This window comes from Schistocerca americana, chromosome 3, assembly GCF_021461395.2.
Source record: "Schistocerca americana isolate TAMUIC-IGC-003095 chromosome 3, iqSchAmer2.1, whole genome shotgun sequence".
In the NCBI taxonomy this organism is placed as follows: Eukaryota; Metazoa; Arthropoda; class Insecta; order Orthoptera; family Acrididae; genus Schistocerca; species Schistocerca americana.
In genome coordinates, this window is record NC_060121.1 from 349,615,408 (window position 1) to 349,642,582 (window position 27,175).

Genomic DNA, 27,175 nt, shown 5'->3' on the forward strand with positions numbered 1-27,175 from the left:
AAATGCTATGCATTAATGAAACTGTTCAATGAAAGTAAATGGCCACATACACCTCAGGTGTGGGGAAAAACATACACCAAACTATGATTACTGTGATGTTCATGGGGAGATATGACGCCATAAAAAGGACATGTCCCATACAATGGTCATACAAGCCATCCTTGATTAAAATACTGCGAACCTGTATCAGGTTGGATTTGCTGCCAAAATCAAAAGAAGTTTCAAAAATATGTACATTTTATGACCAACTTGTTTAGTTGGGACAAGAGAGAGACAAATGCTTAGTAGACAATAGAATACAAGTGAATAAAATAATACTAGGGCTTTGTGTTAAAGATATCTTTCAGAAACTCAAAAACGCATAACCCCAAAATATTGTACAATATATAATGTTACAAAACACATAGATGCCAAAAAGCTGAATCATTTCCACACCATGGGAAAGCTTGTGTATTAGGAGGAACACGGATCATTAGTCATCAACGTTAAATAAGGCAGGCAGTCATGTTTTGATGTTTGGGCATACTTTCTTGTTTGAATATATTCCTGGTGCAGTGCAGTTTCACAGCAGCAGCACAATCTGGAAATAGGAAAAAGTAACAACAGTTATCGCTGTTAATGGATAGGAAGAGGCCACAATTTATTGCCTAAAAGTAAGATAGTGACGGTGTGGTCATGGAGTTGCACCTGATTATAATGTGTTAAAGTTTTTTCCTGTTTACTGCCTTTATATTTATTTATTGTTCAATTTTTTACACTGCATTACCACCACACTTCAAAAGATGTCATTTATGTGCATTTGAGCTTCATTCGAAATGAGTAACTTCTTCTCCAATGTCATTTACAGACATTGTAACTTCTTTGGCAACAATAGTCATTAAATGTCTGAAAACGGTCTTGTAAGCCAAAATAACACAATAAAATTAAAACGGTAGAACCAAAGCAAACTGCATTTTTCATGTATTACAATCCTGTTCTACCAAGAACCTACATAAAATTCAGTGAACATGAAATTTACTACTTACCAAACCACCCTCATTCACAGGTCACACAGACAATTTGCCATGTAACATAATGACAGAGAAATGAACATTCGTAGAACATACCCACTTACAAAGGAGGGGAGGGGCAGAGATGGTTAGTCTTCCACATTTTTGACTGATGAGGACTGGCAGTTTTACAGTCCGCAGAAACCACACTCAAATTATGGTAAAATATTTTTCATTAGTGTGTGACATGACAACTCTGCAATACAAATAAGACCACACTAAGGAAACATCACTGAGGATATAATTTTTGTCTGTCTTGGTAATTACAGAAATGATGAAAATATTTTATTACAGTATTTTCTATTCTAAACCTTAATAAAATATAAGTCATTACATTCACATCAGCAGAACATATGTACATGTTTAGATACAAATGTCATTCACATATCTATTTCCGATACAGTCTTATCATTTATCTACTTCACTTTCAGATGAAAAATCTGTTCCACCAAACGTTACAGGAAAACAGTCAAGTGATGCAAGATCAATGACAGCACATGTAAATTTCTTTGAGAACTGAGGTACGCAAATAAGTCTGATCTTCTGGTTGTCTGTACCTAGAACAAAAAGATAAAATTTGTGAAAGTATACTTCTTTATCAGAAGTTTTGCAGTCCCATTATGAGGTTCTATTTAAAGAGGCATAGATTTCGGCCTCAGAACTAGTTTTTGATTACTCCAGGGTCAGCAATTTTAAATTTGCCAGCAGCCCAATCTATGCAACATCACTTGAACAGCCATTAATGAACACATTTCACTAATACAGCAAATAAATATAGATTCTCAACCATCAGCTGCATGAAGGTGAATGTAGTCTATGATTAAAGAATTGAAGCAGTGAGAGGGGGAGGGAATGGATTAAAATTGTAAACATGATGCAGATCTCTCATACCGGAGATATTTAGAGTAGATATCCTACTCACCAAATAAAAGAAGCACTGAACCAAGGATGCACACCTAAAAATGCTGAACAATCCCCCCCCCCTCCCACACACACACACACACACACACACACACACACACACACACACACACACACCTTGCAACGCTACACAAGTACTGAAATGATAAAAAATTATACTAGTGGCTTGGAACACAATGGTTTTGCCACACTTCACTGCATGTAATTAACATATTCAACTAAAACCAACAACAGAAAATCCCAGAAGGAACATAACAATATTATGAAAAGGATAGTTGCTACTCACCAAATAGTGGAGTTGGAGAGTTGCAGATGGCACAAAAAAATTGCGCAAGTGCAACCCCCCCCCACACACACACACACACACACACACACACACATCGCCACAGTCTCTGGCAGCTGAAGCCACACTATGAGCAGCAGCGCATGATGGGAGAGGCAACTTGGTGGGGGTAAGGAGGAGCCTGGGGTAAATAGGGGGAGGGATAGCAGCACAGGGGTGCGGGACAGTGAAGTGCTGCCTACCTGGAGCGTGCGGTGATGAGATGGAAAGAGGTTAGACAGAGAATGAGGGACAGTGGGGGGGTAACAGAAAAGAAGAGAAATAAAAAGACAGATTGTGTTGGTGGAATAGAAGTGGTGTGCAGTGATGGAATAGCAACAGGGAAGAGGCTAGATGGGTAAGGACAATGACTAATGAAGGTTGAAGCCAGGAGAGTTACAGGAACATAGGATATATTGCAGAGGGAGTTCCCGCCTGTGCTATTCAGAAAATCTGATGATGACGGGAATGATCCAGATGGCACAGGCTGTGAAGCAGTCATTCAAATGAAGAACGCCTTGATGGATGGCGTGCTCAGCAATGGGGTGATCCAGCAGTTTCTTGTCCACAGTTTGTGCGTGGCCATTCAAGTGGACAAATAGCTTGTTGATTCTTGTGCCCATGTAGAATGCAGCACAGTGGTTGCAGCTTAGCTTGTAGATCACATGACTGGCTTCACAGGTAGCCCTGGCTTTGGTGGTATACAGGACCGTACTGGAGTAGATGGTGATGGGAGGATGTATGGGACAGGTCCTGCATCTAGGTCTCTGATATAGCCGTGAGGCAAGGAGTTAAGAAGCAGGGGTTGTGTAGGGATGGGTGAGGAAATTGTGTATGTTCAGTGGGTGGCAGAATACCAATGCAGGACGGGCGGGAAAGATAGTGGGTAAGACATTCCTCATTTCAGGGCCTGACAATAGGTAATTGGTCTATAATTGCGCTTCCAACCTCGTACAAAAACAGATCTCCTGTGCCTTACGTTTCCAGTCACCCTCTACCTCCCGAAGCCTCACTATCTGACCACAAAGCAGCATTTCCCTCGTGACTCAGTACCACCCAGGACAGGCGCACTTGAATTACATTCTCCACCAAGGTTTTGACTACCTCATGCTGTGCCCTGAAATGAGAAACATCATACCCACTATCCTTCCCACTCCTCCCACTGAGGTATTCCACCACCCTCTGAACCTACACAATATCCTTGTCCATCCTTACACAATCCCTGCTCCCAACCCTTGCCTCACGGCTCGTAACCCTGTAATAAGCCTAGATGCAAGACCGGTCCCATACATCCTTATGCCAGTCTGTCCATCTGAATGACTATCAACAAACAGTGACCAAGAAACAGCTGGACCACCCCATTGCTGAGCAAGCCACATGACACGACGTTCTTCATTTCAGTGCCTGCTTCATAGCCTGTGCCATATGGATCCTTCCCACCATCACCAACTTCTCTTAATTGTACAGGTGGGAACTCTCCCAGCAATATATTCTACGTACCCATAGCCCTCCTGGCCTAAACTTGGGTTAGTTGTCCTCACCCATCTAGCCCCTTTCCTGTTGCTATTCCAGCCCTACACAGCCCTCTATTCCACCAGCATACACAGTCGTTTTACTTCTCTCCTTTTCCACTAACCCCCTTTCTGCCCCACCCTCCGTCTCACCTCCTGACTGCACCTAACTGCCCTACCCTCTCTCCACATCGCCCCTGCACGCTCCCACTAGCAGCACTTCACCATCCCCCAACCCTACCCAGCTATCCGTCCCCCTCTCCACCCCAGCCTCCTCCCATTCATGGTCTGTCTTCAACTGCCAGAGACTGTGGTTTTTGTGTGTGTGTGTGTGTGTGTGTGTGTGTGTGTGTGTGTGTGCGCGCGCGCGCGCGTGCGTGTGTGTGTGTGTGCGCGCATGCACATGTGTCCGACAAAGTCCTTGTTGGCCGAAAGTTCATTTTGTGACAGTCTTTTTTGTTGTGCCTTTCTGCAACTCAGCGTCTCCACTATGTGGTGAGTAGCAACTATTCTTTTCGTAATATTGTAACATACACAACTATTCATTTGAGGAACAGACCTTTGGTATCGTAAGTAAAATGCCTGGAGAAGATAAAGATTAAAAATACATGGACAATGTCCATATTACATTTTCAGAGTATAGCTTTCACTCACTGCAGCATGCTCATTTATATTAATGAGGTGGGAACTCTCCCTGCAAGTTCAGAATTGCTTTAGCCAAATCGGCGTACGTTGATTCCTGACACCTTGGGAGCCCTGTTGCCATCTCTCAACTGCAAAGCGCAAATGGCTGTAGGCAAAAAACAACAGCAATCTATAGAAATGTGATAACAGTGAGTGCTACCATAAAGACATTTACAAAATCAGATTACATGATTGGCTGAGATAGGCACACGAAGCTGACATGCTGTGCCCACTGCAACCGTCAGGAAACAACCCAGATTTTGGCAGTCCATAAACAATGTGCAAAGAAGCAAGTACTGCTTACTAATGTTACTGAGGTGCAAATTAGCCTCAAACACATTGTTCATGAGACTTCCCTGATCTGTTGCAGTATTCTGTGGCAGACATGAGTTACTTGATGGGAAAGGAGGGAGGTGGAGATATATTTTTCAAAATATATTTCTTTCATAATCTTCAGAGCTGTTACAAACGATAAATTTGTAGAATGTGAGTGTTTTAACATGAAATAAGGTCAAAGTCATGAACTTGCCGTTTTCCAGCATAATTTTCAACTGAAGAATCCAGAAAGCTGTACTGAATTTTTGCACAGCAGCTAACATGCCAGCAAGTGGACAGCTGATCACAGTTTTGTTACTATTTTCTAGCTACCAACAAAGGTGCTATGGACTTTGTTGAGTGGGTAGCGGAATATAAGGAGTTTATAAACAGGAGGAACTACTGCAATTAGTGAAAATAACTCAAACCTACCAATCCGTCTCCACAAAATGTTGTGTGTGAATTTACAAAGGGAATTCATTTCACTTAGCAATTACCATTTAGTTGCATTTATTATTTATTAAGTAGAAATTAAACTATTTACTATATTCAATTGGCTAGATATGAATGGAAGAGATAGAAAAACATAAAAGAGATCACTTTCATTAAGAACTGCAAAGGTAGAAAAACTACAACACACAACAGCAATATGAAACACAGAAAACCCAGGAGAGTAGGGAAATTGGAGTACACCCCACTGACATTGAGGCCTTAGAGCCATAACACTAGTTAAACTGGAAATAACTAAGGAGAAGGAATATGGCAGGACCATATCAAAAAAACTGCCCAAAGAATTACCTGACTTGATTTGAGAAAACTACAAAAAGCCTGTATTATTGGATTTAGATGGTGATTTGAAAAATTATGGAAAAAGAATGAGTGGCTACTGTTATAGAAACAATGGATGATAAGACCTAAATCTCTATCTTTAGAATTAAGAAACAGAGGTCAAATGGAGGAGGAATGAGGAGTCACCCAATTAGCTGAATTATGCAATAACACCAAGCTACCTATAGCTTTTTACCAGATTATATTCAGCACCACTGAAATGAGCTGTCAGTTGCCAAAGTTCATCAATGACAACATTAATGTCTATACAGAATGCTGAACTAAGCTAGCTTAAATATAAGATTCCATCTAATAATGTTGTGCATTTGCTGACTCGATTAATCACATTCTTTTAACACTCCCCCCCCCAAAGCTTTTTATAAATTGTAGAAATGACATCATGTTACACCTTAGAGTACTGTTCAATTTATTCTTCATCATGTGACAGGTTTCAATCAAAGACTATCATACATGGAGAGTTTATAAACAGGAGGAACTACTGCAATTAGTGAAAATAACTCAAACCTACCAATCCGTCTCCACAAAATGTTGTGTGTGAATTTACAAAGGGAATTCATTTCACTTAGCAATTACCATTTAGTTGCATTTATTATTTATTAAGTAGAAATTAAACTATTTACTATATTCAATTGGCTAGATATGAATGGAAGAGATAGAAAAACATAAAAGAGATCACTTTCATTAAGAACTGCAAAGGTAGAAAAACTACAACACACAACAGCAATATGAAACACAGAAAACCCAGGAGAGTAGGGAAGTTGGAGTACACCCCACTGACATTGAGGCCTTAGAGCCATAACACTAGTTAAACTGGAAATAACTAAGGAGAAGGAATATGGCAGGACCATATCAAAAAAACTGCCCAAAGAATTACCTGACTTGATTTGAGAAAACTACAAAAAGCCTGTATTATTGGATTTAGATGGTGATTTGAAAAATTATGGAAAAAGAATGAGTGGCTACTGTTATAGAAACAATGGATGATAAGACCTAAATCTCTATCTTTAGAATTAAGAAACAGAGGTCAAATGGAGGAGGAATGAGGAGTCACCCAATTAGCTGAATTATGCAATAACACCAAGCTACCTATAGCTTTTTACCAGATTATATTCAGCACCACTGAAATGAGCTGTCAGTTGCCAAAGTTCATCAATGACAACATTAATGTCTATACAGAATGCTGAACTAAGCTAGCTTAAATATAAGATTCCATCTAATAATGTTGTGCATTTGCTGACTCGATTAATCACATTCTTTTAACACACTCCCCCCCCCCCCAAAGCTTTTTATAAATTGTAGAAATGACATCATGTTACACCTTAGAGTACTGTTCAATTTATTCTTCATCATGTGACAGGTTTCAATCAAAGACTATCATACAGAAAAAAGAAAATTTCATGTGACAAGGATGTCTCAAAATTATAGATAAAATACCAGCAATACTTAAAGATTTTTTGTTAACAGAAAGTGTTGGAGTGTTACATATATACACCAAAAATATTTATAAATAATGTTCAGTCATGGAGAGTTAGATGTGTGGAGTGTCAATTACAGACAACTATTCAAAGAATATAGAAATTCCTGTTTTCATAATGTGTGTACTACAACAGGTTCGGGGTAATGGTCTTTGACCAAAACCAGTTGGACATTAAAGAAAAAACTGAACAGCAGCTTAAAGTGTTACATGATGCCATTTCCAAAATCTATACTTTTACTGGTGTTTTTGATTTGGTGTCTCAGACTAAAAATTCAAATGTGTGGGGGTTCAATCTCAGCTTGGCGCTACGAACTTTTTCTGACACTTATTATTTCTTTCACATATGGCAAAGATTTGTACATGCAAGAAGCTGCACCATGTTTTAAAGTCTACTTTAAAATGCAGGTCCCCCTATAACTGACTGAGGAAGTCAGTTCATAAGTCATTGGCAAGAGTATATCTCCTCCAATGGCATCAGGCCTAGTAATGCACTGAGACGTTCAAACCAATCTACAGACCTTCATCTGTAGGTTTCTTAATCTCTCTGATCAAATATTTTTCATATTTGTTAAACATCTACAAGGCCATCTCCTGACCCCCCCACCCCCTCCAAAAAAACTAGTTCTTCACTCACCTTCATAAATTTTTGTCTGAAAACATGGCTGATTACCAGCAAAATATATATCAGGATAATCAGATATTATGAATGGATCCTCTTCATAGTACGGATAAGTTGCTGAAATCAAAAACACACAAATTAATTCTACATAAATTTCAAATATTTTATCCAATGCTAATTGGAAGAACTTACAAAGTGTGTCTGGACATGTTGGAGCAAGGTGAGCCCATTCCAGAGTTTGCTCCAGAATGGTCAGTGGATCTTCAAGACGACTGTACCGTGTTATATCATGTACTGGCTGCCCTGATGTACCTAATATACGTCGGCCTCCAAGTTCACATTCATATGGATTTGGAACACCATGCAAACTCTGGTACGATGAAGCCTGTTTCAAATACATTTATTCACTTACAATAGAAAAAAATAATGCTTCAAAATTACGTTACAAACTAGGAAATGTAGGAAAATTGACATCAAGTGACAGCAGAATAGCAAATGCAATATTCTCACTCCTTAAGAATTTGGACACACTCCACATTCCATTTAGTAGACTGGTACACAACCACACCCCCCCCCCCCCTCAAAAAAAAAAAAAAAAAAAAAAAAAAAAAAAAAAAAAAAAAAAAAAAAAAAAAAAAAAAAAAAAGAGAGAACAAGTGCAAAACACTATATATACAGTGTTTTTCGTCATCTGATGAGAGATTTTGTTTGATAACTGAATAATACTCCACAATCAACTTTTTAAATGTGCCTGTCTGCCATTCAGTGTCTCCTGTATCTGTTGGATTTAGCCTAATTCTTATTGTTACCATGGCCCATCTATATAAGAGTACTTACGTAATTTTATGTTTTTACATTAAGAAGGGTGGATGGATAGAGAGGTAGGTCGGTATGGGATGTAATTTTTACAAGTTTATACATTAAGAAGGGTGGATGGATGGCTAGGTATGTTAGTATGGGCGCACGACAGCAAGGTCTTCAGTACCTGTGCTAAAACAGTTTTGAGACAGTGTTGGTAAAATACACTTAACAGGAGTATAAAACAGCATGGGAAATAAAGGTAACAAAAATTGAAAAAAACTGTGTGTGCACCCCAGAAGCACGGAATGCAGTATTGTGCCAACATTAAAACGCTAATTCAACATGAAGAAAGGGTATATATGTGGACAAGGAAAAATAATTCCCAGATTTCCCCGGTTAAAAATACGCTTTTTTCTGCGTGAAAATACACTTTTTACATATTAAGTAACAATATATTTTCCCTCGGAACCATAAATCTTATCAATCCTCTGAATGGTTAAGGTTTCATACACCGGCATATAACTTCCAGGCACTTTAGAAAATGAACCCCAGGCAATGTGTATGCTGCATATTTTTGTATCTTGATCTCACCAGCTGGTAACAGCAGATATTCAGAACATAGGATACGTGATGTAGTCAGCCAATCACAACATTGCTGTTTAGTAGTACAAACGCACAATTAGGAAAAGTTGATGGTTTGTTTTAATATACACAGTATACCTACAAGAAGCTTTCCCATGTAATGCTGGTCTTTTTTGCTTGTGTTCCACTTTAACATACATCAGACTAATGTGCCAGTAAAATTTTAAATAATTGCATAAATGGCTGGCCCTCAAAGCATTAAGCTTTAAATGAGAAACAAACGATCTATGATTTGAGAAATTCAAAGCACATTCGCACACCTAACATAATACACCTCGCATAAAATGAAATTTACTTTGAAAGTAACACTTTTCAAACCACCATTCATAATATTTTCCCATGACCTGTTAGAATTTGTTTCACCAGTTGTCAGAGTGTGCCACAAAACGGCATTACCGTGCATTCACAGCTATGAAGAGGCAGGAAGCCTGTATGTTTGTACATATATAGAATTAACAGATGCTACATTGCGTCATAAACGAAACAGGACATCAGAGAATACTAAAAAAGCACCGGAACTTCGTAAACCATACTAAAATGCATAATTTGGCTTAACGTGCACATTTGTATGCCCAGATTCACAAAGAAGTAGGCCACAACTTGACATTAAGCTTTCCAGTGTGGTTTTCGCGATGAAAATTTTCTTGGAGTACCAGTATTGTATTACCTCAAGTTTGGTTCTTTACTATGGCATAATGTCACACATGCCAGAAGATAAAACGTGCACTTGAAATTCAGCAAACAGTTGACACTAGCCAAGAGTGTTTCACATAAATTTACCGCCTCTGTGGAAAAGATTAATAAAACCAAATTTCTTTACCAAATCGACAAAAATAACTTCATTGTTCTGCAAGGCAATTAATGCCCAACTTCCAAAAACCCGGAAATAAAATTAAAAAACTGAAACTAATAACATATTTTAGCCTTCCATAATTATATGAATGTATTTTAATTCACCTGATAGCTCCTGGCCGCAGAAATATGTTTTGTTTTCTTTGATGTGAGAGCCGTAAATGAAGAGGAAACACCAATATCATTGAATGTTAATGCAAGTCACATGGAGACAACCCCCCTTCCCCAGTACAGCTCAGACTACTCTGCGCATGTGCGAATCTGGTCACTTGGGCGCACCAGAAGAATTTTTCCAGGTAGCATCTGGCTGCTTGTTGCTACTGCTAATATAGTTTACAGCTGCGCATGAAGTAGCCAGAAGCAGGAGAAGGTACTACTTATATGCAACTCCATTGTCCTGCTCCAAGTGATCAGACAGGACATCACCAACTTGGTACCTAAAATACCATGGCAAGAGAAAGAACCGATTAAAAATGGGAAGACATCTGCAAAAACTCCATTTGTGAAGCTGATCGAAGATAAGATGTCTCCAAGTAGTATTGTGGGCCTTCTCGATGTCAAAAAATATATCCAGAAGGTGGTGATGGCGCAGGAAAGGCTGTTACATAACCACATCCAGGAGGGCCAGTTTATCAAAGGTGGAGCGATACCTCCTGAATCCACACTGAAAGCGACAAAGGAGTTGCCTGGATTCTAAGATCCAGACAAGGCACCATCTGACCACCCACTCCACAATCTGCTTTAACTACTTGGATATGCATACGGTCTTTCTCAGGTTTTAAAAGAGGAATTAAAACTGCCTCACGCCATGAGTCAGAAAAGTGTCCCGATGTGCAAATGACATTAAAAATTGCAATGAAGATATCTTTGTTTCGCCTTGTGAGGTGACACAGCATATTGCAATGGATTCTGTCATGACCAGGAAATGTGTCACGAGCCGCAGACAATGCAGACTCCAGCTCCCTCACAGAAAATGGGTGGTGGACCAGATGTCTAAACTGCTCCTCTCAACAATTGCTCTAAGGTGCTGGAAACATGGATCCTAATTGGCAGCTGCAGGAACTGTGGCAAAATAGGCTGCCATAGTCTGCACAATGTCTCACGGATTGATTTGGAGAGTGCCATTCCCCATTACAGCAGCCATGGAGCAACTCTCTCCCCTCCCAGAAATTCTCCTGATGGTCTCCTATACAAAGGAACTCTTCATGGAACAATTAATGTGTTCAGGAACTGTTGCCATGACCTCTTATTGCTCTCTCGAATAATCCGGCGACATTTTGCACTAACTGCTCAAAATGCTACAAGATTCTCTGTAGTTGATCAGCACTTGAACTGACACAGAGGCACACACCTAGTCCTGATTGCAGAGTGGCATTCATCATTCCACCAAGAGACGGGCTGCCTCATCAGTTGTCCCGTGGACTGTGAATTGGATGCTACATCAGTGCAGTGGATCACTTTGGTAATATTATGCACCCATTCTTGAACATTGACACGATGTTCAAACTGGGCTATCTGACTATTAACTGTCCACTCTGCTCTACTGACAAGGGAACCTCCCCATTGCACCCCCCTCAGATTTAGTTATAAGTTGGCACAGTGGATAGATGTTACCTATTTTGCACATGGACTACTCAGTTTGTATATTTTGCTTATTTTTTTCATAGTTCCACACAACTTCTTCCTGTTTTCTCGATTGATCTGTGTTCAGTTTTTCAAGGCCTATCCACTGTGCCAACTTATAACTAAATCTGAGGGGGGTGTGATGGGGAGGTTCCCTTGTGAGCACCCATTACGGCAGTTTCCTTTCAGGTTCCACTCCATCTGGCAGGTGAATCCAGATTGGGAAGCTATCACTTCCATGCAAGTCATTGACCACTGCCCATTGAGCAATGTGAGCTAGAGCTGCAGAGCACATCGAGAGATTAATGGAAGAGAACGACTCAGTTGCAATGCAGAAGTGCATGCTCTGTTCCGTAATTTGCAAATATGCACATGACGACGTGAGAAGCTTCTCAATTGCTCTATCCCTGGGACAGGTAGATTCAGAGCTCCAAAGCACATTGTGTGCATTAAAATCACCACAGAAGATGAAGGGGTAGTGGGAGCAGTATAGGAAGCTCTTTTAGAGTCAACATGTGGTGGTAGGTAAAGCGAACGTATTGTCAATAGATGACGCACATGCACTAATATTGCAACTGCTTGTAAATTCATTGTTAGTGAGAGAAGCAAGGAGTGGCAGTCAGTACTGATGAAAATACCTGCTCCTTCTCTGGCTCTCCCTCCACTCAGGTTGTCTTTTTTGATGAGTACATAGCCTCGTATCTCTGGGATGTACGACTGACTGAAATTATTCTCCTGGAGATACCAACACAATGGTCTACCCTGAGATAGTAGATGAAGTTCCTCCATATGTGTTCTGAACTCTGCAAGTTCCACTGAAGTATGGAAGCCATCGATCACGGGGGTAGCATCTTGGGGGTAGCACCTTCATCCTGTCTCTCCAAGGAGTGGGGAGGCTGCAGCGGGTGGAGGTTCAGATGATCAGATGATTGCCCCACACATACCTCAACCTCCATCAGCTCTGTGGAAGAGTGAGATGAAGTATCAGATACAATCACGTCTGACATGGTTTACTACTTGACTTTACCTGTTGTTGCTACTTTACGGTAGCTTTTCTCTGTTTTGAGGGCTTTGCTGGAGCTGGAGTAGGAGTGGTAATGGCCATACTGGGCTTCTGAAAAGCTTCAGCCTAGGGCTGATCTAGAGAGGACTACAGCCTCTGAAACACTTGCTGCCTTGCAAGTGCACTGACACTTACAGGAGTTAGTTCTGACACTCGCCACCTCCGTTTGTGTAGGGGCATCAGCTTTTGGAGCAGGCTTCTGAAGCACTGACGCAAAAGATGTAGCAAATGTGTGACGGTTCATGGACTTGTAATTTTTTTTTTTTTACCTCACCATAGGGGATTGCTTTGTTGTTTTTATTTCCTGTACTTTGCGTTCCTCTAGAAAGATTCTACAGTCTCTACTCCAAACAGGGTGATTTCCAGATCAGTTGATACATTTGGCAGGAAATGAGCAACTGACTCCTTCACGAGCAGCCTTACCACAGGTGCCATATGTCGCTTCTCCCTTGCACCCTAGTGTTGCATGACGAAAATGCTGGCATTTAAAACAGAGCATTGGGTTTGGGACATACGGCCAAATGTTCAGGTGAAGAAAGCCTGCTTTTATGTACACTGGGGGTTTGGGGGTATTGAAGGTAAGAATGAAGGAGTCATATTTCACCAGCTCACCCTCAACCCTTTTTAAACTGTTCTGAACATCAAAAATTCCCCTTGGAGCCCACCCACTCTTCAGTTCTTCCATAGGAATATCCACTAGGTCCCTATATGGCAGAACATCTTAGCTGAAGTTCAACATGCTGTGGAGCTCTATGTCAATGGCATATTCCCCTCTGTAGGTTTACAGCTTGCTGGGAACTGGATGTTTCAACCAACAGCATCCCATTTCACAACCACTTTACAGATTTTGTAGTCTCAGCAATTCTTTCTAAGCCCTTCCGGATGTAGAAAGGCGACACTTTCTTGAAACTTTATTCTTTCCTTTTTCCTACTAAAAACACATTGTGATTGCCAGCCTGTGTTCTGTTACTCTTTCTACTTTTTACTTGTTTACTCTCGCATCTAGAAGGCTGGCTACCTAAGCCCTCTTATTACACTGGGTGTTAGTACCTTTCAGCGGCCCACCCTTTCTGCTGGGAGGAGGAAAAGAAAATTTCAGAGGATCCATTTCAGCCCTACATGCAGTTACGGGAATAAGAGTTCACCCAGACAGCCCTGTGTGCCTGAGCAAGCCTTATATAGCTGAGGTGCCCACTAGCACTGTTTCACCTCAACACCCATGCACCCCACCAGCATGCAGCACAGCTTGAGATTGAGGGGTTCTTTTTTTTTTTTTTTTTTTTTTTTTTTTTTACAGGTCAATTCCATCCTCGCAATCCGAGCAGTCAAGCCAAGATCCTCGTTCCCTCTGACATACAACGTTCCACCGCCATGCCTCATGATGGTTGCTGAAGCATGGCCAGAGCTTAAGGACTGGCGGCACTTCCCAGTCCGCAGCCCAAGAAATTTGGGGTCGCCAAGCTCATACCCAATAAATGAATGCTAAGCCCCTGAGGGGTTACTTTGAGAAGGATAGGCTATATCTGACAACGAATTACATATTGTAAATATTTTAAATTGTACACTTTTGACTGGAGGTTTACATACTTCATACTATTATCCAGTTAATTACAGCATTCAGTTCCACCAATCAAGAGCACTGATGCATGTTTACACTATAAGCAGCTTTCCCAGCCAGTCCAACTCTACATTTACCAAAGATAAAATGTTTCACAGTATTTTATTACTACTCTTACTTTTCTTTTTTAAAATATATCATGTGATGATAATTCTCCACAGGGTGAAAACTGGTTATAGTTGTGTTTGTATGACATGGGGCCGGAAAAACATAATAAAATAATTTTGAAGCAATAAGCTTTATGAAAGCAAACAACTTCACTACGAAAGACATGGTCATGCTACAGTAAATGACAAACAATTGACTGAGTGTTCCAGAATGAAGTGGTCTGTTCACAGAACAGTTGCAAGAAAATGATTGCTTGATTTGTTGGTTACATTGGACACCTTGTGAACAATACTTCTTGAGGATGAAAGAACAGTTGATGCCAAATAGCGTACAAAAATTTGTTTGTCACCAGCTGTCACAGAGCACGTCAAACAATTCATTACTTCATTGGGGAGAAAAGATGGAATTAATGTATCAAAGCCTGATTTCACTTGATTTATCACTAAACGACCTTTTTTTTTTTGTCATACATATATATGGACAAGTGATTTTCCTAACTCCAAGAAGCTGTTCAATTCTACATCAGAATGGGAGTGGGGGGTGTTCTCAGTTAAAACGCCTGCAAAAGTATACCAATTTTAAATACAATATTGCAGTGCCTGCATTATTCTGATTATGATGCAAAGTCCACAGGAACAGGCACTGCAACGACTACAGTCATTTTACGAAACACATGAAATGAATTTGCAATTGCAAATAAGGACTACTACCAGCTGTAGAATGGAATAACAACAATAAAAATTTGTACCGGACCGGGACTTGAACCTGGATTTCCTGCGTATCACAAGCAGTCGCCTTACCATTTGGCTATCCGTGCACAAGCGATGGCCAGACCCAAACTTCCATATGTCTTCAACCAAGTCTAAAGGAACCTTGCATCATAATTAATGTAGATGCATGGTTCTGCTCTAGGCTCCATTCCACATTCTCTCTTGCTTATCTTCTTCCCATAAAGTACTGGAGGGGTTTGTACTTTTGCTCGTAATGGAGGCAGAAAGGCCAAATTGATTATGTGGAGGTGGTTATGTACTGTTTGGGTCAATGGGGTCCTCCCTTTTTCTTCCAGAAAGACAGTGCATAGCATTGTTGAGTTCTCCTTGTGGAATAGCCATAATTTGTACGCAGCAGCCACCAGGTGGAGTTGCTGCCCACAACCAACCAGTATACCCCAAATCTTCAATGTTTTGGGCCTCATGATAGTAGCTAAAAAGTTCAAATGATGATGATGTTGATAATGATGTGTCATATGTAACTTTGTCACTTAACTTCCCCTGGTGAAAACCCTTATTGCTATAAAGTGACAATGCATATAAAGTGTAAACTTTAAAAGATCCTTCAGTGTCTGCAGACAAACTAAGCAGAATATGTTCTTGTTTGGACATGCAGCATGCTCTAATAACAAGAGTTGTCGATCAAACAAACTCAGACCACACAGCAGTTTATAATGGAAGTGCAAAACTTCTTTGAGCAATTTATATCAGATCAACCATTCTAAAAAGGCATGTATCATATGATAGAATCACTTTTTAAAACTCACCTGCGGAAGCATACAATAGTGCATTGGTTGTTGTGGTATCATAACATTGGCAGGGTCAAATTCTCCAGGCATCAGGTCCACTTCAATACTGCTCTTTAACAAAAAGAAGTAATGCATGACAGCGTAAGTAACACTATTTTATTTATTTGCTATTTGAATACTACATATCAGCATCCGGGCTACAAATAGCTACACTACTGGTTACAGTTCCATAACAAAGTTTGACACACTAAGACTAGTGATTCAGATTGCTACAATGAATATTTGTGGGATTCACATTTATAAACAATACTGTGACAAGATGTAATGATACAGTCATTCAAGGACAAAAGGTAAGCCTCTACTTACCATGAAACAAAACAAGAAACCGGACAAATGTGAGTAGGACTCGTGTTCTGAGGGTTCCATATGATCTTAATTGTGTAATAGATAACTAGCTTAGTGCCTGCTCCATTGCTTGCATAAACTGTATGGTCTGCACAGATTTCTTTGTGTATCTTCAATCAAAATTTTATGTTGTTCACAAATTGCAACATCATTTACACGTTTCACGCAAATTAAGAAGCAAGGTATTTTCCAAATGTACTTCTTACCAAAATGTGTCAAGAGGCGTTTTGTTAATCCTACCTTTTGAATCGTTCGGGTTCTATTTCCATATAAACTTTTATCCTCTAACACGTATTTCCTTAGAAGTCCAATACCAATTTTCAAATATCTAGTTTTAAAAACATTTTCGTAATGAAATATTTGCCTAAAAACTTCCATCTCCTATTTTACCCCCATAGTGATTGAATTTACTAAAACATGCTGCAGGGAGTTTCCAGTAGCAATGAAACATTTTTTTTCTATTTTTAACCGAGAAGTCAAATACCAATTTTCATAGCGTAGCTTTAAAACACATTCACCCGTTATTTTATCCCCTGAGAGGTTCAATTTCCAAAAATTGGTGATGCGCTTTTTTTTTTTTTTATTTCTGGCCAGGAAACCAAATACCAATTTTTATAGTTCTAGCTCCAAATTGCCTTAACAGTGATATATTGTCAAAAATCTTCCGTCCCATACATCACCCCACTGCAGAGGCTGAATTTTGAACAATTCCTTCCTAAACAATACCTATAGTATAAGATCAACACCCTCTCCCAATTTCAAGTTTCTATACTTCGCAGTTTGAGTTGGGCTATGCTAAGTCAGTGAATCATACAGACCTTATTTCACCCACTTAGGGGTTGAATTTCCAAAAACACTATTTTTTATTTCTAACCGAAAAGCCAAATACAGTCTTTCATAGATTTAGCTTAAAAATGCTTTCTTAGTGATATATTTTCATAACTTTCATCCCCTCTTTCATCCTCTTAGGGGCCGAATTTTTCATAAACTCTGTTATATATCCAATCAAGAAGTCAAATACCAGTTTTTGTGGACATACCTTTAAAAATTCTACAGTAGTTCTTTAATAATGATTTACTTTAAAAAACTCGCACCCACTATTTCACCCCCTTAGGGGTTGAATTTCCAAAGATGCTGAAACACTTATTTCTTTACTTCTGACCAAGAAACCAAATACCACTTTTCGTAGTTCTAGCTTCAAAATTGACTTAACAGTGACACATTTTCGAAAAACCTTTCGTCTCTATTTCACCATCTCAGGGCTAGAATTTGAAAAAAATGTCTTCGTAAATGATTCCTACAATATAAGATCAAGAACCCTCAAGTTTTTGTCCTTGGCAGTTTGCACTGGGCGTCGACGAGTTGGTTATGCCACTTCCTTGTAGGTATACAGATTATTATTATTATTTCTTTACTTTCTCAGACGTTAAGTCTGGTTAAAAATGGAAAGTGACGCGGACCTTGATCAAGCGTCACTTCCTTTCAACTGTACGGTATGTGTTATATTGCATTTAGGAACTTTCGGGTAATTGAACATGTATCAATAATTACAGATTTCTGTATTACTATTATTATTATCATTATTATTATTTGTAATTTCATGAGGCTCAATGCACTGGTGCTAGTCTTTATATTGGATGCCACTTTGGTGACTTTCGTGTCCTTAACCTACCCTAGTTGTCCAACAGGAAAAGTGGACCTACAGTTTAACATGGAATCCGAACCACGTTTCTGGTGAGATGAAGGCCAGGTTAGCATGTCTTCATTAGACCACCAGGGACAACATGTATATAGACAGGTGAGTTTGTGAGTATCAAAATATGTAACATACATGGCCTTACTTTATAACTGCATTGATTTAGAAGCTTAAATTATTTACACCATCAAGGAACCATAGACCTTAGTATTTGACATAAATTTCAACTTGATACCTCTACACATTCCTGAGAAAAAATGGTCTTTAACCGGTGGACAGGCAGACAACAAAGTGAGACAATTTGTGTTCCATTTTTTACCGGCAAACGTACAGAAACCCAAAAATGAATAAAAGGTTACAAGTACTGGCTTTCAGAATCAGCTATTCCTTTATTTGGGACAACAGGTGAAAATACTACAGAAAAGAGAATTGGCTGTAACGGAAAATAATGCATAGGACAGAGTCAGGCTTGATTCCAGAACACGAAAGTGGGATTGTTCTGCCATCACACAACACAGAAAAATCCAGTTTTTATGTTCTCGGATTTTACATTCTTTTTGTCAGTCCTAACAGATGTCCTATTATTTCAATACAACACTTTCCCACCATTAATGATTCTGTGTTACAACACTGTCTGCATTTTAAGTTTTCTTTTATGTTATTTTGACCTTTAACATAGATTTTTATGCAGATTTTGGCAAAAAGTGCATCACAATCCTGCTCAAAGTCAGCTTTGGGGCTATGCAGAAAACACAACTATATCCAAAGTTACTAATCATGTAATGTGGCATTTGTACGGTAAGCAAGATTTTCATTGTCTGCATGTTGGGTCGTGGCTATCTTTGTTATAGATTTGCGGTCTTTGGAAAGGTGGGAAAGAAAGTACGCTGAGTCACTGCCTTAACGATATTCACAATCTGATTATAGTGCTGCTAATAGCAACCTTTCTTCTGCTCATTCTGTTGTATTACAAAAGCTGTAATTTAATTTCATGGTAATTTATACAAATAAACATCACTTTTGAAAACAGCTGTCTTTATAATGGGCTTTCATGGACCTTGTACTTCTATGTGAAATAAGCTAATCTGTATTGAGCATGCAGTGTTAGGTTGCTCCAAGGCATGATGACAATTTCCGCCCTCTTTCTCACTCAGGACATCCCTGAGCCGAGTGACATACTCATCGGAAACAAGCTGTAATTTGTTACCTACTGTTTTCTATTTACAAACACTGCCAACTTAAGTGTTTTAACCAATATTGTGTTTCAAATTTTATTTATCATAATTTTATAATGACTATCAGTAGTAAATTTCACATTAGAACATGATTATCTCTTTAAAAGAGGTACATGAAAAACTTTTACTTCGTGTTTTAAAACAATCTCAACGAAGAGAGAAACCTGTGTGTGTGTGTGTGTGTGTGTGTGTGTGTGTGTGTGTATGCACTCACCCACTGCCTTTGTGGTTGATGCTTTCTATGTTGAGGAGAGAAAAGTAGAGCTAACTGCTGTTAGAAAGAAACAACACACATAATTACTTCAGATTTTTTTAAATAGGCAAAATTTAAATTGTTTTAATTTCATATTTTGAACAATACAGAATAAAAAGAGTGGCAATAAGAAAAATTTATTCATTTCCACTTGTTGTGTTTTCTATGCTTTACTGTATTTTATGCTTACCTGCATTTTACACTTTTTTTGGATCAATCCACTGAAATTTTAAGAAGGGGGGTTTAGTATAGATGGAAAGCAGCTTTTATTTAAGTTAAAAGTTATTTAAGTTAGTTTATTTAAGTTAAAAGTTAATCAGCAAGGCTGTAATTTTTATAATCTCGCTTCCAAAAGGTAATTTTTAATTACTTCTATGCTCTTGTACGTGCACTGCAACAATTAATCACATCTAAAAACATCTTTCCTTGGCCTCTTCCAACGTTCTCAGATTCCTTGTCGCACTCTCATGCAGGAAATCTTGAAAGCCAATACAGTTTTCTGAATTGGTTTTTGAAATTCCGGTGTGCTGCCTGCCTGACTCAAATAACAGAGGAAGATTAGTCATTCTACCACAAAACTGACTGCTGCTTACACTGACCTGAACAGTTAAGGACATGTAGTATACAAGTTACAGTCTTTGTCATTGTATACCATATCTTTGCATCCAAACATCACTGACTAGCTGTAATTCACTCAGTCTACTCTGTTGAGTACTGTTTGGACCATAACAGCGAACTCACATAGTGTCCACGACAAGAAGACCCTTTGGGCAGTGGCTTTTGCGACTGGAATGAAGAACCCCCTGCATACTAACCTGACTGCAATTTGGAGACAGGAAAAGTGAAGGAAATTAGTACCAGCTCTTTGCAGTACTAGCATCATTATCTGTGTTTTGTGTTTCTACAGAAGCGGAATTCACAGGCTTCTCCCTCTATTTAAGAGACAACAGCACTGAAGACAAACCCAATGATGGATTACAAATGACTTCTTCACTCACTTTAAAATTTGATAAAATATTTAAACACAACAAATTACAGGCGGGGGAGGGGGAGGAGGGGGGGCAGCAACTAAGTGTGTGCACATAGAACCAGGGAATCAAAGGAGAAAAATTGTACAAAAACTTCCAGCGACATCATCACAATCAATAGTAATAAGATGATGAAGATAATACGGTATTATATAAAATACAATAGATGTTAAACAGTGGAAAGTCCAGACAGGAAGATCAACAACATTTTGAAAAGGATCAACTGCTATCCACTGTGAGGTTGACACACTGAGTTGCAGACAGGAACAATGAAAAGAATGTTAAACAGCTTTTGGCCAAAGCCTTCCTTAGAAAAGAAACACACACACACACACACACACACACACACACACACACACACACACACACCTGACCGCTATCTCCAGCTGCTCCAACCAGAATCAAATTTTATCTATGAAGCTCACACTGTTGTTATCTGATGATCAAGACTCGTGATTTTATTGCTTTTGAAATGAATTTTTATTTGACAAGAGCCAAACAGCTTAATTCTAATGTAACTTTTCAACACAAAATGTAACAAGTGTTACAATCTGTTTCTGAAGAAGATAATTTTATAATTATTGAAACATAGATCAATTTTATAATTATTCAAGCATAGGTCAAGGGTTCTAATAAACCTGTGATACATAACTGGTTGGCTGATTCTTTCATCCTTCTGAAGACTATTGCTTTACTGTTGCTGTTTACAGCCATGATCAATATTTTATAACACTGAGTTCGTAACTTAGAACCAAAAAGTTTCAGAGTTCATCACAACCGCTAGACAGCAGGAATTCTGGAGTCCATACGAGTTCTCTAAGATTGTGTATTGGACTGTATTTCACTGTGTTTTGTGAAGATACTCATAAGTATATTTACATCATCCCCCAATGCCCCAAAATTAATCTACATATATGCCTCACAGATGGAAGTCTTATGTCAAAAAGAATGTTATGGTCTAGCATACCATTCACAAGGACATTGAGAGATAGAGATAGAGAGAAAGAGAGAGAGAGCAAATGTTCTGAGCCTCCACTGTATTTGGAGTAAGAGACTTAAGACAACTGTGGAAAATCTAAATTTGGAACTGTCATCCTTCCAAATGCAAGTCCAGTGCCATTATCCTTCCAAATGCCAGTCCAGTGCCATTTTATTTTACTCAGTCATATCTAATAGTTCATAATCATGTTATGGGCCTATTGCATTGGCATCCATGAGAATTTCAGGTTACGTGAAGACACATATCATATATCAGATGTTAAACTGGCTTACTGCCTACTTCTGTGCTTGTCATTACTAATGGAACATCTGTACTCTACCTGCTACTGCACATTTTCATCTAAAACTTCCACTAGATTTGTTCCAAATAAATTTTTTCTAATCATTATTTCGTGAGCAAAGAACTGTATACAAAGGACATCTGCTGTGTTCAAAGAAAGGTCAGAGGCAAATGCACACAGGCAATGCCAGTTGATACAAGGGCGTCTGGAAAGGACAGAGGGAGGCTCAGAGTACACAACACTGCAGCTGTCAGAAGCCTAGGTGAATATGTATGTGCCTGGTAACACACACAAAGACTTCCTTTTTATCAAATGATGCTGTGATGAAAATACTCATACTACAAAGCTTTTCCACGACCTCATCAATAGTCATATGAACCTACAGATTCCAGATAAAGCATTCACACCAGGACACTTACTTGGAACCACTTACACAAAAAACAACCCAATCACGTACATTATCTCAAAATGACCCGCACTAAACACCACGAATACGAGATTTCATACAAGAATGTCTTACATAAAAAGTGGATTTCCTGCCAAAATTTCCTACGGAACAGCAACAGGAAGCAAACTGTTAATTGTATATATTATTGATTGGTGGGTTCATTTATACCAGTTATATATTATGCTCATTTCATCAACCTGCAAAATAAAATGGTTTCCTCACTGGGAGCTTTCTGTGAGTGTTTGGCTATGTCAATGATTAGGAGATCAAGAAAGGCCACTCTGCAGGTCCAGTTTTGCAACCACAGCACCACTTACACTGCTGCTGTCATAAGTTTACTTCACAGCATTTCCTTTCATCCTTGACAGAATTAAAAAATCCTGTTACACCAGCAATCCATATATCAGTAGTACATGTTATTAAGGGAAGGCTGAAATCTTTAAAGTTTAAATTCACAAGGATGAAGAGAAATGTTTTACAAAAACCTTCAGATAAGAACAAAACTATTAATTTTTTATTTATTTTTTATTACACAGGGTGTATACGAGGACAAGGAAAAAAAATTCTCGGGTTATTCCTGGATTTCCCAGTTAAAAAATAAACTTTCTCCTGGGTGAAAATATGCTTTTTCCATGGTAAAGTGACAGTATACTTTCCCTCGGGATCGTAAAACTTATCAATCTTTTGAATGGTTAAGGTTTTATACACCAAAGTACAACCTCCCACCACTTTAAGAAACAAACCCCAGAAAAAAATGTGTTTTGGAAAGATCTTTGATTTGCAGCAACATGTATGCTGTATATTTTCATATTACATAATTATATAGTCGATTTCCACCAAACACAGAACATTTGTTTCCAAAGCATTGAAATCGAGATCGCCATGCGTTTTTGTAAGCCAATTATAGCTCGTGTCACGTGATCTTGCCAGCCAATAATAGCAGATATTCGTGTTTACATGGGGCTCCCAATACCCAATTACGTAAATCGATTTCCCAATACCACTCCTGGGTGGTCACATAATTACTCCAAAATTGATTCTAGAAATCCACTTCTGTTTGCCTGTTTTCCAGGTCCGCAATTGATTTTCGCTGACATGCAAATGCAGCCGGTATTGAAACGTGTTTGGGCTCTCAGGTTTCGTCCTGTTTTTAAAAATGTCGGCTAATATTGATAAGAGTGGCTTTTCGTACAGTGTAGGATAAGTAGAAATGTTAGACTGAAGTTGTTTACACCTCGTCTAACTGAAGGGAAATAGCAATTGTGCCGACTAAATGATAAACTACATCTGGTGTTTTCCACGCACCGTAGTTAACTGGGCTAGCAAATCCGCTTGAGACCCTAACATGTTAACACAACAGCGAAAAACGGTTTCGGAAACTCTGTTCTCGTCTTTCGGATGATGTGTCGCATGTAAAAAGTAGTGATTCAGAGCATAGGACACTTGCTGTAGTCAGCCTGTACCAACATCAATGTTAAGTAGCGAAGTTTAAATTAAATCTACATGAAAAGCTAAGGTTTCACATATAATATTTGTCTTTTTTCCTGGTGTTACACTTTGATATATTATACAAATGTGCCAGTAAAACTTTAAGTAATGAAATGAAATGTCGTGTGACTAGGGCCTCCCGTCGGGTAGACCGTTCGCCTGGTGCAAGTCTTTCGATTTGACGCCACTTGGGCGACTTGCGCGTCGATGGGGATGAAATGATGATGGTTAGGACAACACAACACCCAGTCCCTGAGCGGAGAAAATCTCCGACCCAGCCGGGAATCGAACCCGGGCCCTTTGGATTGACAGTCTGTTGCGCTGACCACTCAGCTACCGGGGGCGGACCTTTAAGTAATGATGTAAATATCTGATCTTCTGAGCTAGAAATTCTTCTAAGTGGCTGGCCCTCAAAGTGTTAAGCTTCAAATGAAAATCAAATGCTCTTTGATTTAAGAAATTCAAAGCACGTTTGCACATGAACTTAATTAATATTGCTTGAAATTAAATGTACTTTGAAAGTAACACTGCAATATTTTCCGGCCACCTATTAGAATTCATTTCAGCAGTTGTCAGGAAGTGCCAGAAAACGGTTTACTGTGCCTGCGAAGCCACAATGACATACATAGCCCGTATGTTCGTACGTAATTGCGTTAAGAGATCTTACATTACATGATAAACGAAACAGGACATCTGAGGATACTCCAAGAGCATCAGAATTTCGTAAACCATACTAAAATCCATAATTCGGCTTAAAGAGCACATCTGTGTGTCCAGATTCACAAAGAAGTGTGGTTTTCGGAATGCAAATTTTCTTTAAGTACCAGTAGTGTATTATCTCGTGTTTAGTTCAATGGCATAATGCCATACGTCGAAGATAGCAATGTGCACTTGAAATACTGCAAACAGTTGACACTAACCAATAGTGTTTCAAATAAATTGTAAGCCTCTGCAGAAAAAGTTAATTAAAGACAATTTTTTTAGCAAACCGACAAAAATAACTTCATTGTTCTGCAAGGCAATTAATACCCAACAGCCAAAAACCTGGAAATAAAATAAAATCAGAAAACTGAGACTAATAACATATTTTAGCTTTAAATAATTATGTTTATATTGTAATTCACTTTACAGCTTCCGGCAACAGAAAAATGTTTTGTTTTTGTGATCTGTAAACCAAGAGGAAACAGCAAACTAAATGTAAACACGGTTCACATGGAGACTGCCCCTTATCCCACTACGACTCAGACTGCTCTGCACATGTGCGAATCTGGCGGCTTGGATGCGCCAGAGAAATGTTTCTGGATCACATCTGACTGCTTGTTTCTACTACTGATACAGCTCGTGACTAGTTAGCTTGGATACAGCTAACAGCCGCACTTCAAGTAGCCAGAAGAGTGAGAAGGTACTGTCACAAGACCCAACTGCGCACGCGCATAAGCCTGCTGGCAACTTCTCAAATGAATCTAATGTTAACTGCTGTGACGTCACACCCATCAAAAGCAGTTTGTTGTTATGAATTATTGCAGTCTTCGTCCTAAAGCCTTTGACACATTTTGCTGTCGGCAGGCGCTTGTGTGTGCGCTGTGTTTTGTTGCTGTAAATGGCGTATTTCCTTTGCAACTTAAGCTTTATTTATTTTATTTTTTTCCTCATTATTGCTGCAGTATTATATTGCAGTAACAGGCTAAAGTAAAATTCTTTGTTAGAGTACCAGTTCTTACCAGTCAAAGCTACAAAAATTTAACTGAAAACTAAAACAACAAAAATTATTCACAGAATTCTTAAAAATTCCTGGGTTTTTCCCAGTTTTCTCCCGGATGAAAAAATTCCCAGGTTTTTCATGGATTTCCCAGTTGTCCCGGAGCGTATACACCCTGTTATGAAACAGCCCTAACTTCAAAAAGATGTTAATTTATTTACTGGTGACCGGTTTCAACCATTGTTCTGGTCATCACCAGACTCCTTACTCCATAGGAGTCTGCTGAAGCTAGTAAGAAGCAGGCAGCACTCTAGGAGGCATGTAACTGCTGTTCCAATTTTTTTTTTTTTTTTCATTTGTTATAACCACTGATTTTCCAATAGAAACAAGGTAAAAGAGTTCAAAAAATTTTAAAACTATTAATATTTTTGTCACAGCATTATGTTCTTCATCAACTGCTGACAAAAAGTAAATGTATTAACCCTCATTCAGTAGCAGCTGAAATTCTCCCTCGAAGTATTCTTGGCGGGAGTCAAGACGACATGCAAAACTCATCCCAGTGTTACCTAAAATGAGGGGCTGGTCCCTAAGCAGATCTGGAATTGCCCTCTTTTCATGATAAAAGATACACAATTAGGAAAGAAATTAATAGTAATTATTTCCAACCACCACCTTAAAAGATCGTTTTTCCTAAGCATCATTTGATATGGAGAAAAAAATGACAAAAGCAACTCTAGTTAAAACTTTTAGCAAAGCATTTTGAAACATTGGTCATTAACAAGATGATATAACTTTTTTAAAAAAATATACAGTATTAAATTACTTTTCACTGAACCATTGGACATTCACAAACTAAAACTATCACAAACTAGGTTAGGAATATAATCAATCAAAACAAAATCACAAATGCCTTACTGTGAGTTGAACAAGAAAGTCATCAAAAAGTCGAGTTGCAGCAACTGCATCAACAACACTCCTGCTCGTGCTTGTAAGATGGTGGACTGGTGGTGGATTGCGATCTCTGATGCTATTGCCTGTTGGAAATGTGAAAAATTACATCGCATTTCATGCTCATTAAATAAATGTTCTTTAATCTTAAAATATAGTTGCAAGTTCAAACCAGACAGAATCAAAGTATTCAATATTAAACTTTTTTTCAAAAAGTTTTAATTGCTAAACTTTCCAGTAGTGTGCATTCTCAAAAGAATCGATAAGCTGTAGCTAACCCACTATACAACACAGCACTGCATTCACTGCCACTCATCCAAGTTTGGGAGAGGTACTGTCTGCCCAAAACTGTGAACTGGGTTGTGACGTGCTCATGTAGTTCAACTAGTATTAGTATTCATTTGTCACTAAACTTCAACTTTTGATATAATGCCATCACTGTAAAACGATCCCACTTCATGGCAACATTCCAAATTATTTTCACATTCCGTTAATGCATACTCTACTACTGTCTTTAATTCTTGACATTTTTTCTTTTAGTGGAGTTCAAAAATTGTTCTCATACAATGAGAATCAAAACCAAAAACATTCTTACTTATCAATGTAAAATTTTAGCAATTTATTACAACAAACAATACCAAAATCTGATATACAAATTTTTAATATAGTGGTGCCTTAAAATAGCATGTTTCCCCAGCATCACTGATTAAACAGAAAAGCTA

The 27,175-nt window shown here is 38.7% G+C and overlaps 1 protein-coding gene across 1 annotated transcript in view; it reads right to left on the reverse strand.

Annotated features, from left to right (window-relative positions):
* Positions 1-1,356: 1,356 nt before the first annotated feature.
* The window catches only part of LOC124607041 (DNA polymerase delta subunit 2), a 108,842-nt gene continuing 83,023 nt past the window's right edge, over positions 1,357-27,175 (reverse strand). Inside the window, exons 5-9 of the mRNA XM_047139215.1 lie at positions 26,421-26,539; positions 15,992-16,084; positions 7,940-8,132; positions 7,763-7,864; positions 1,357-1,606 (exon numbers count right to left, since the gene is read on the reverse strand). Coding sequence (XP_046995171.1) covers positions 1,458-1,606; positions 7,763-7,864; positions 7,940-8,132; positions 15,992-16,084; positions 26,421-26,539 — 656 coding nt within the window. The 3' untranslated portion in view covers positions 1,357-1,457. The remainder of the gene's footprint in view (positions 1,607-7,762; positions 7,865-7,939; positions 8,133-15,991; positions 16,085-26,420; positions 26,540-27,175) is intronic.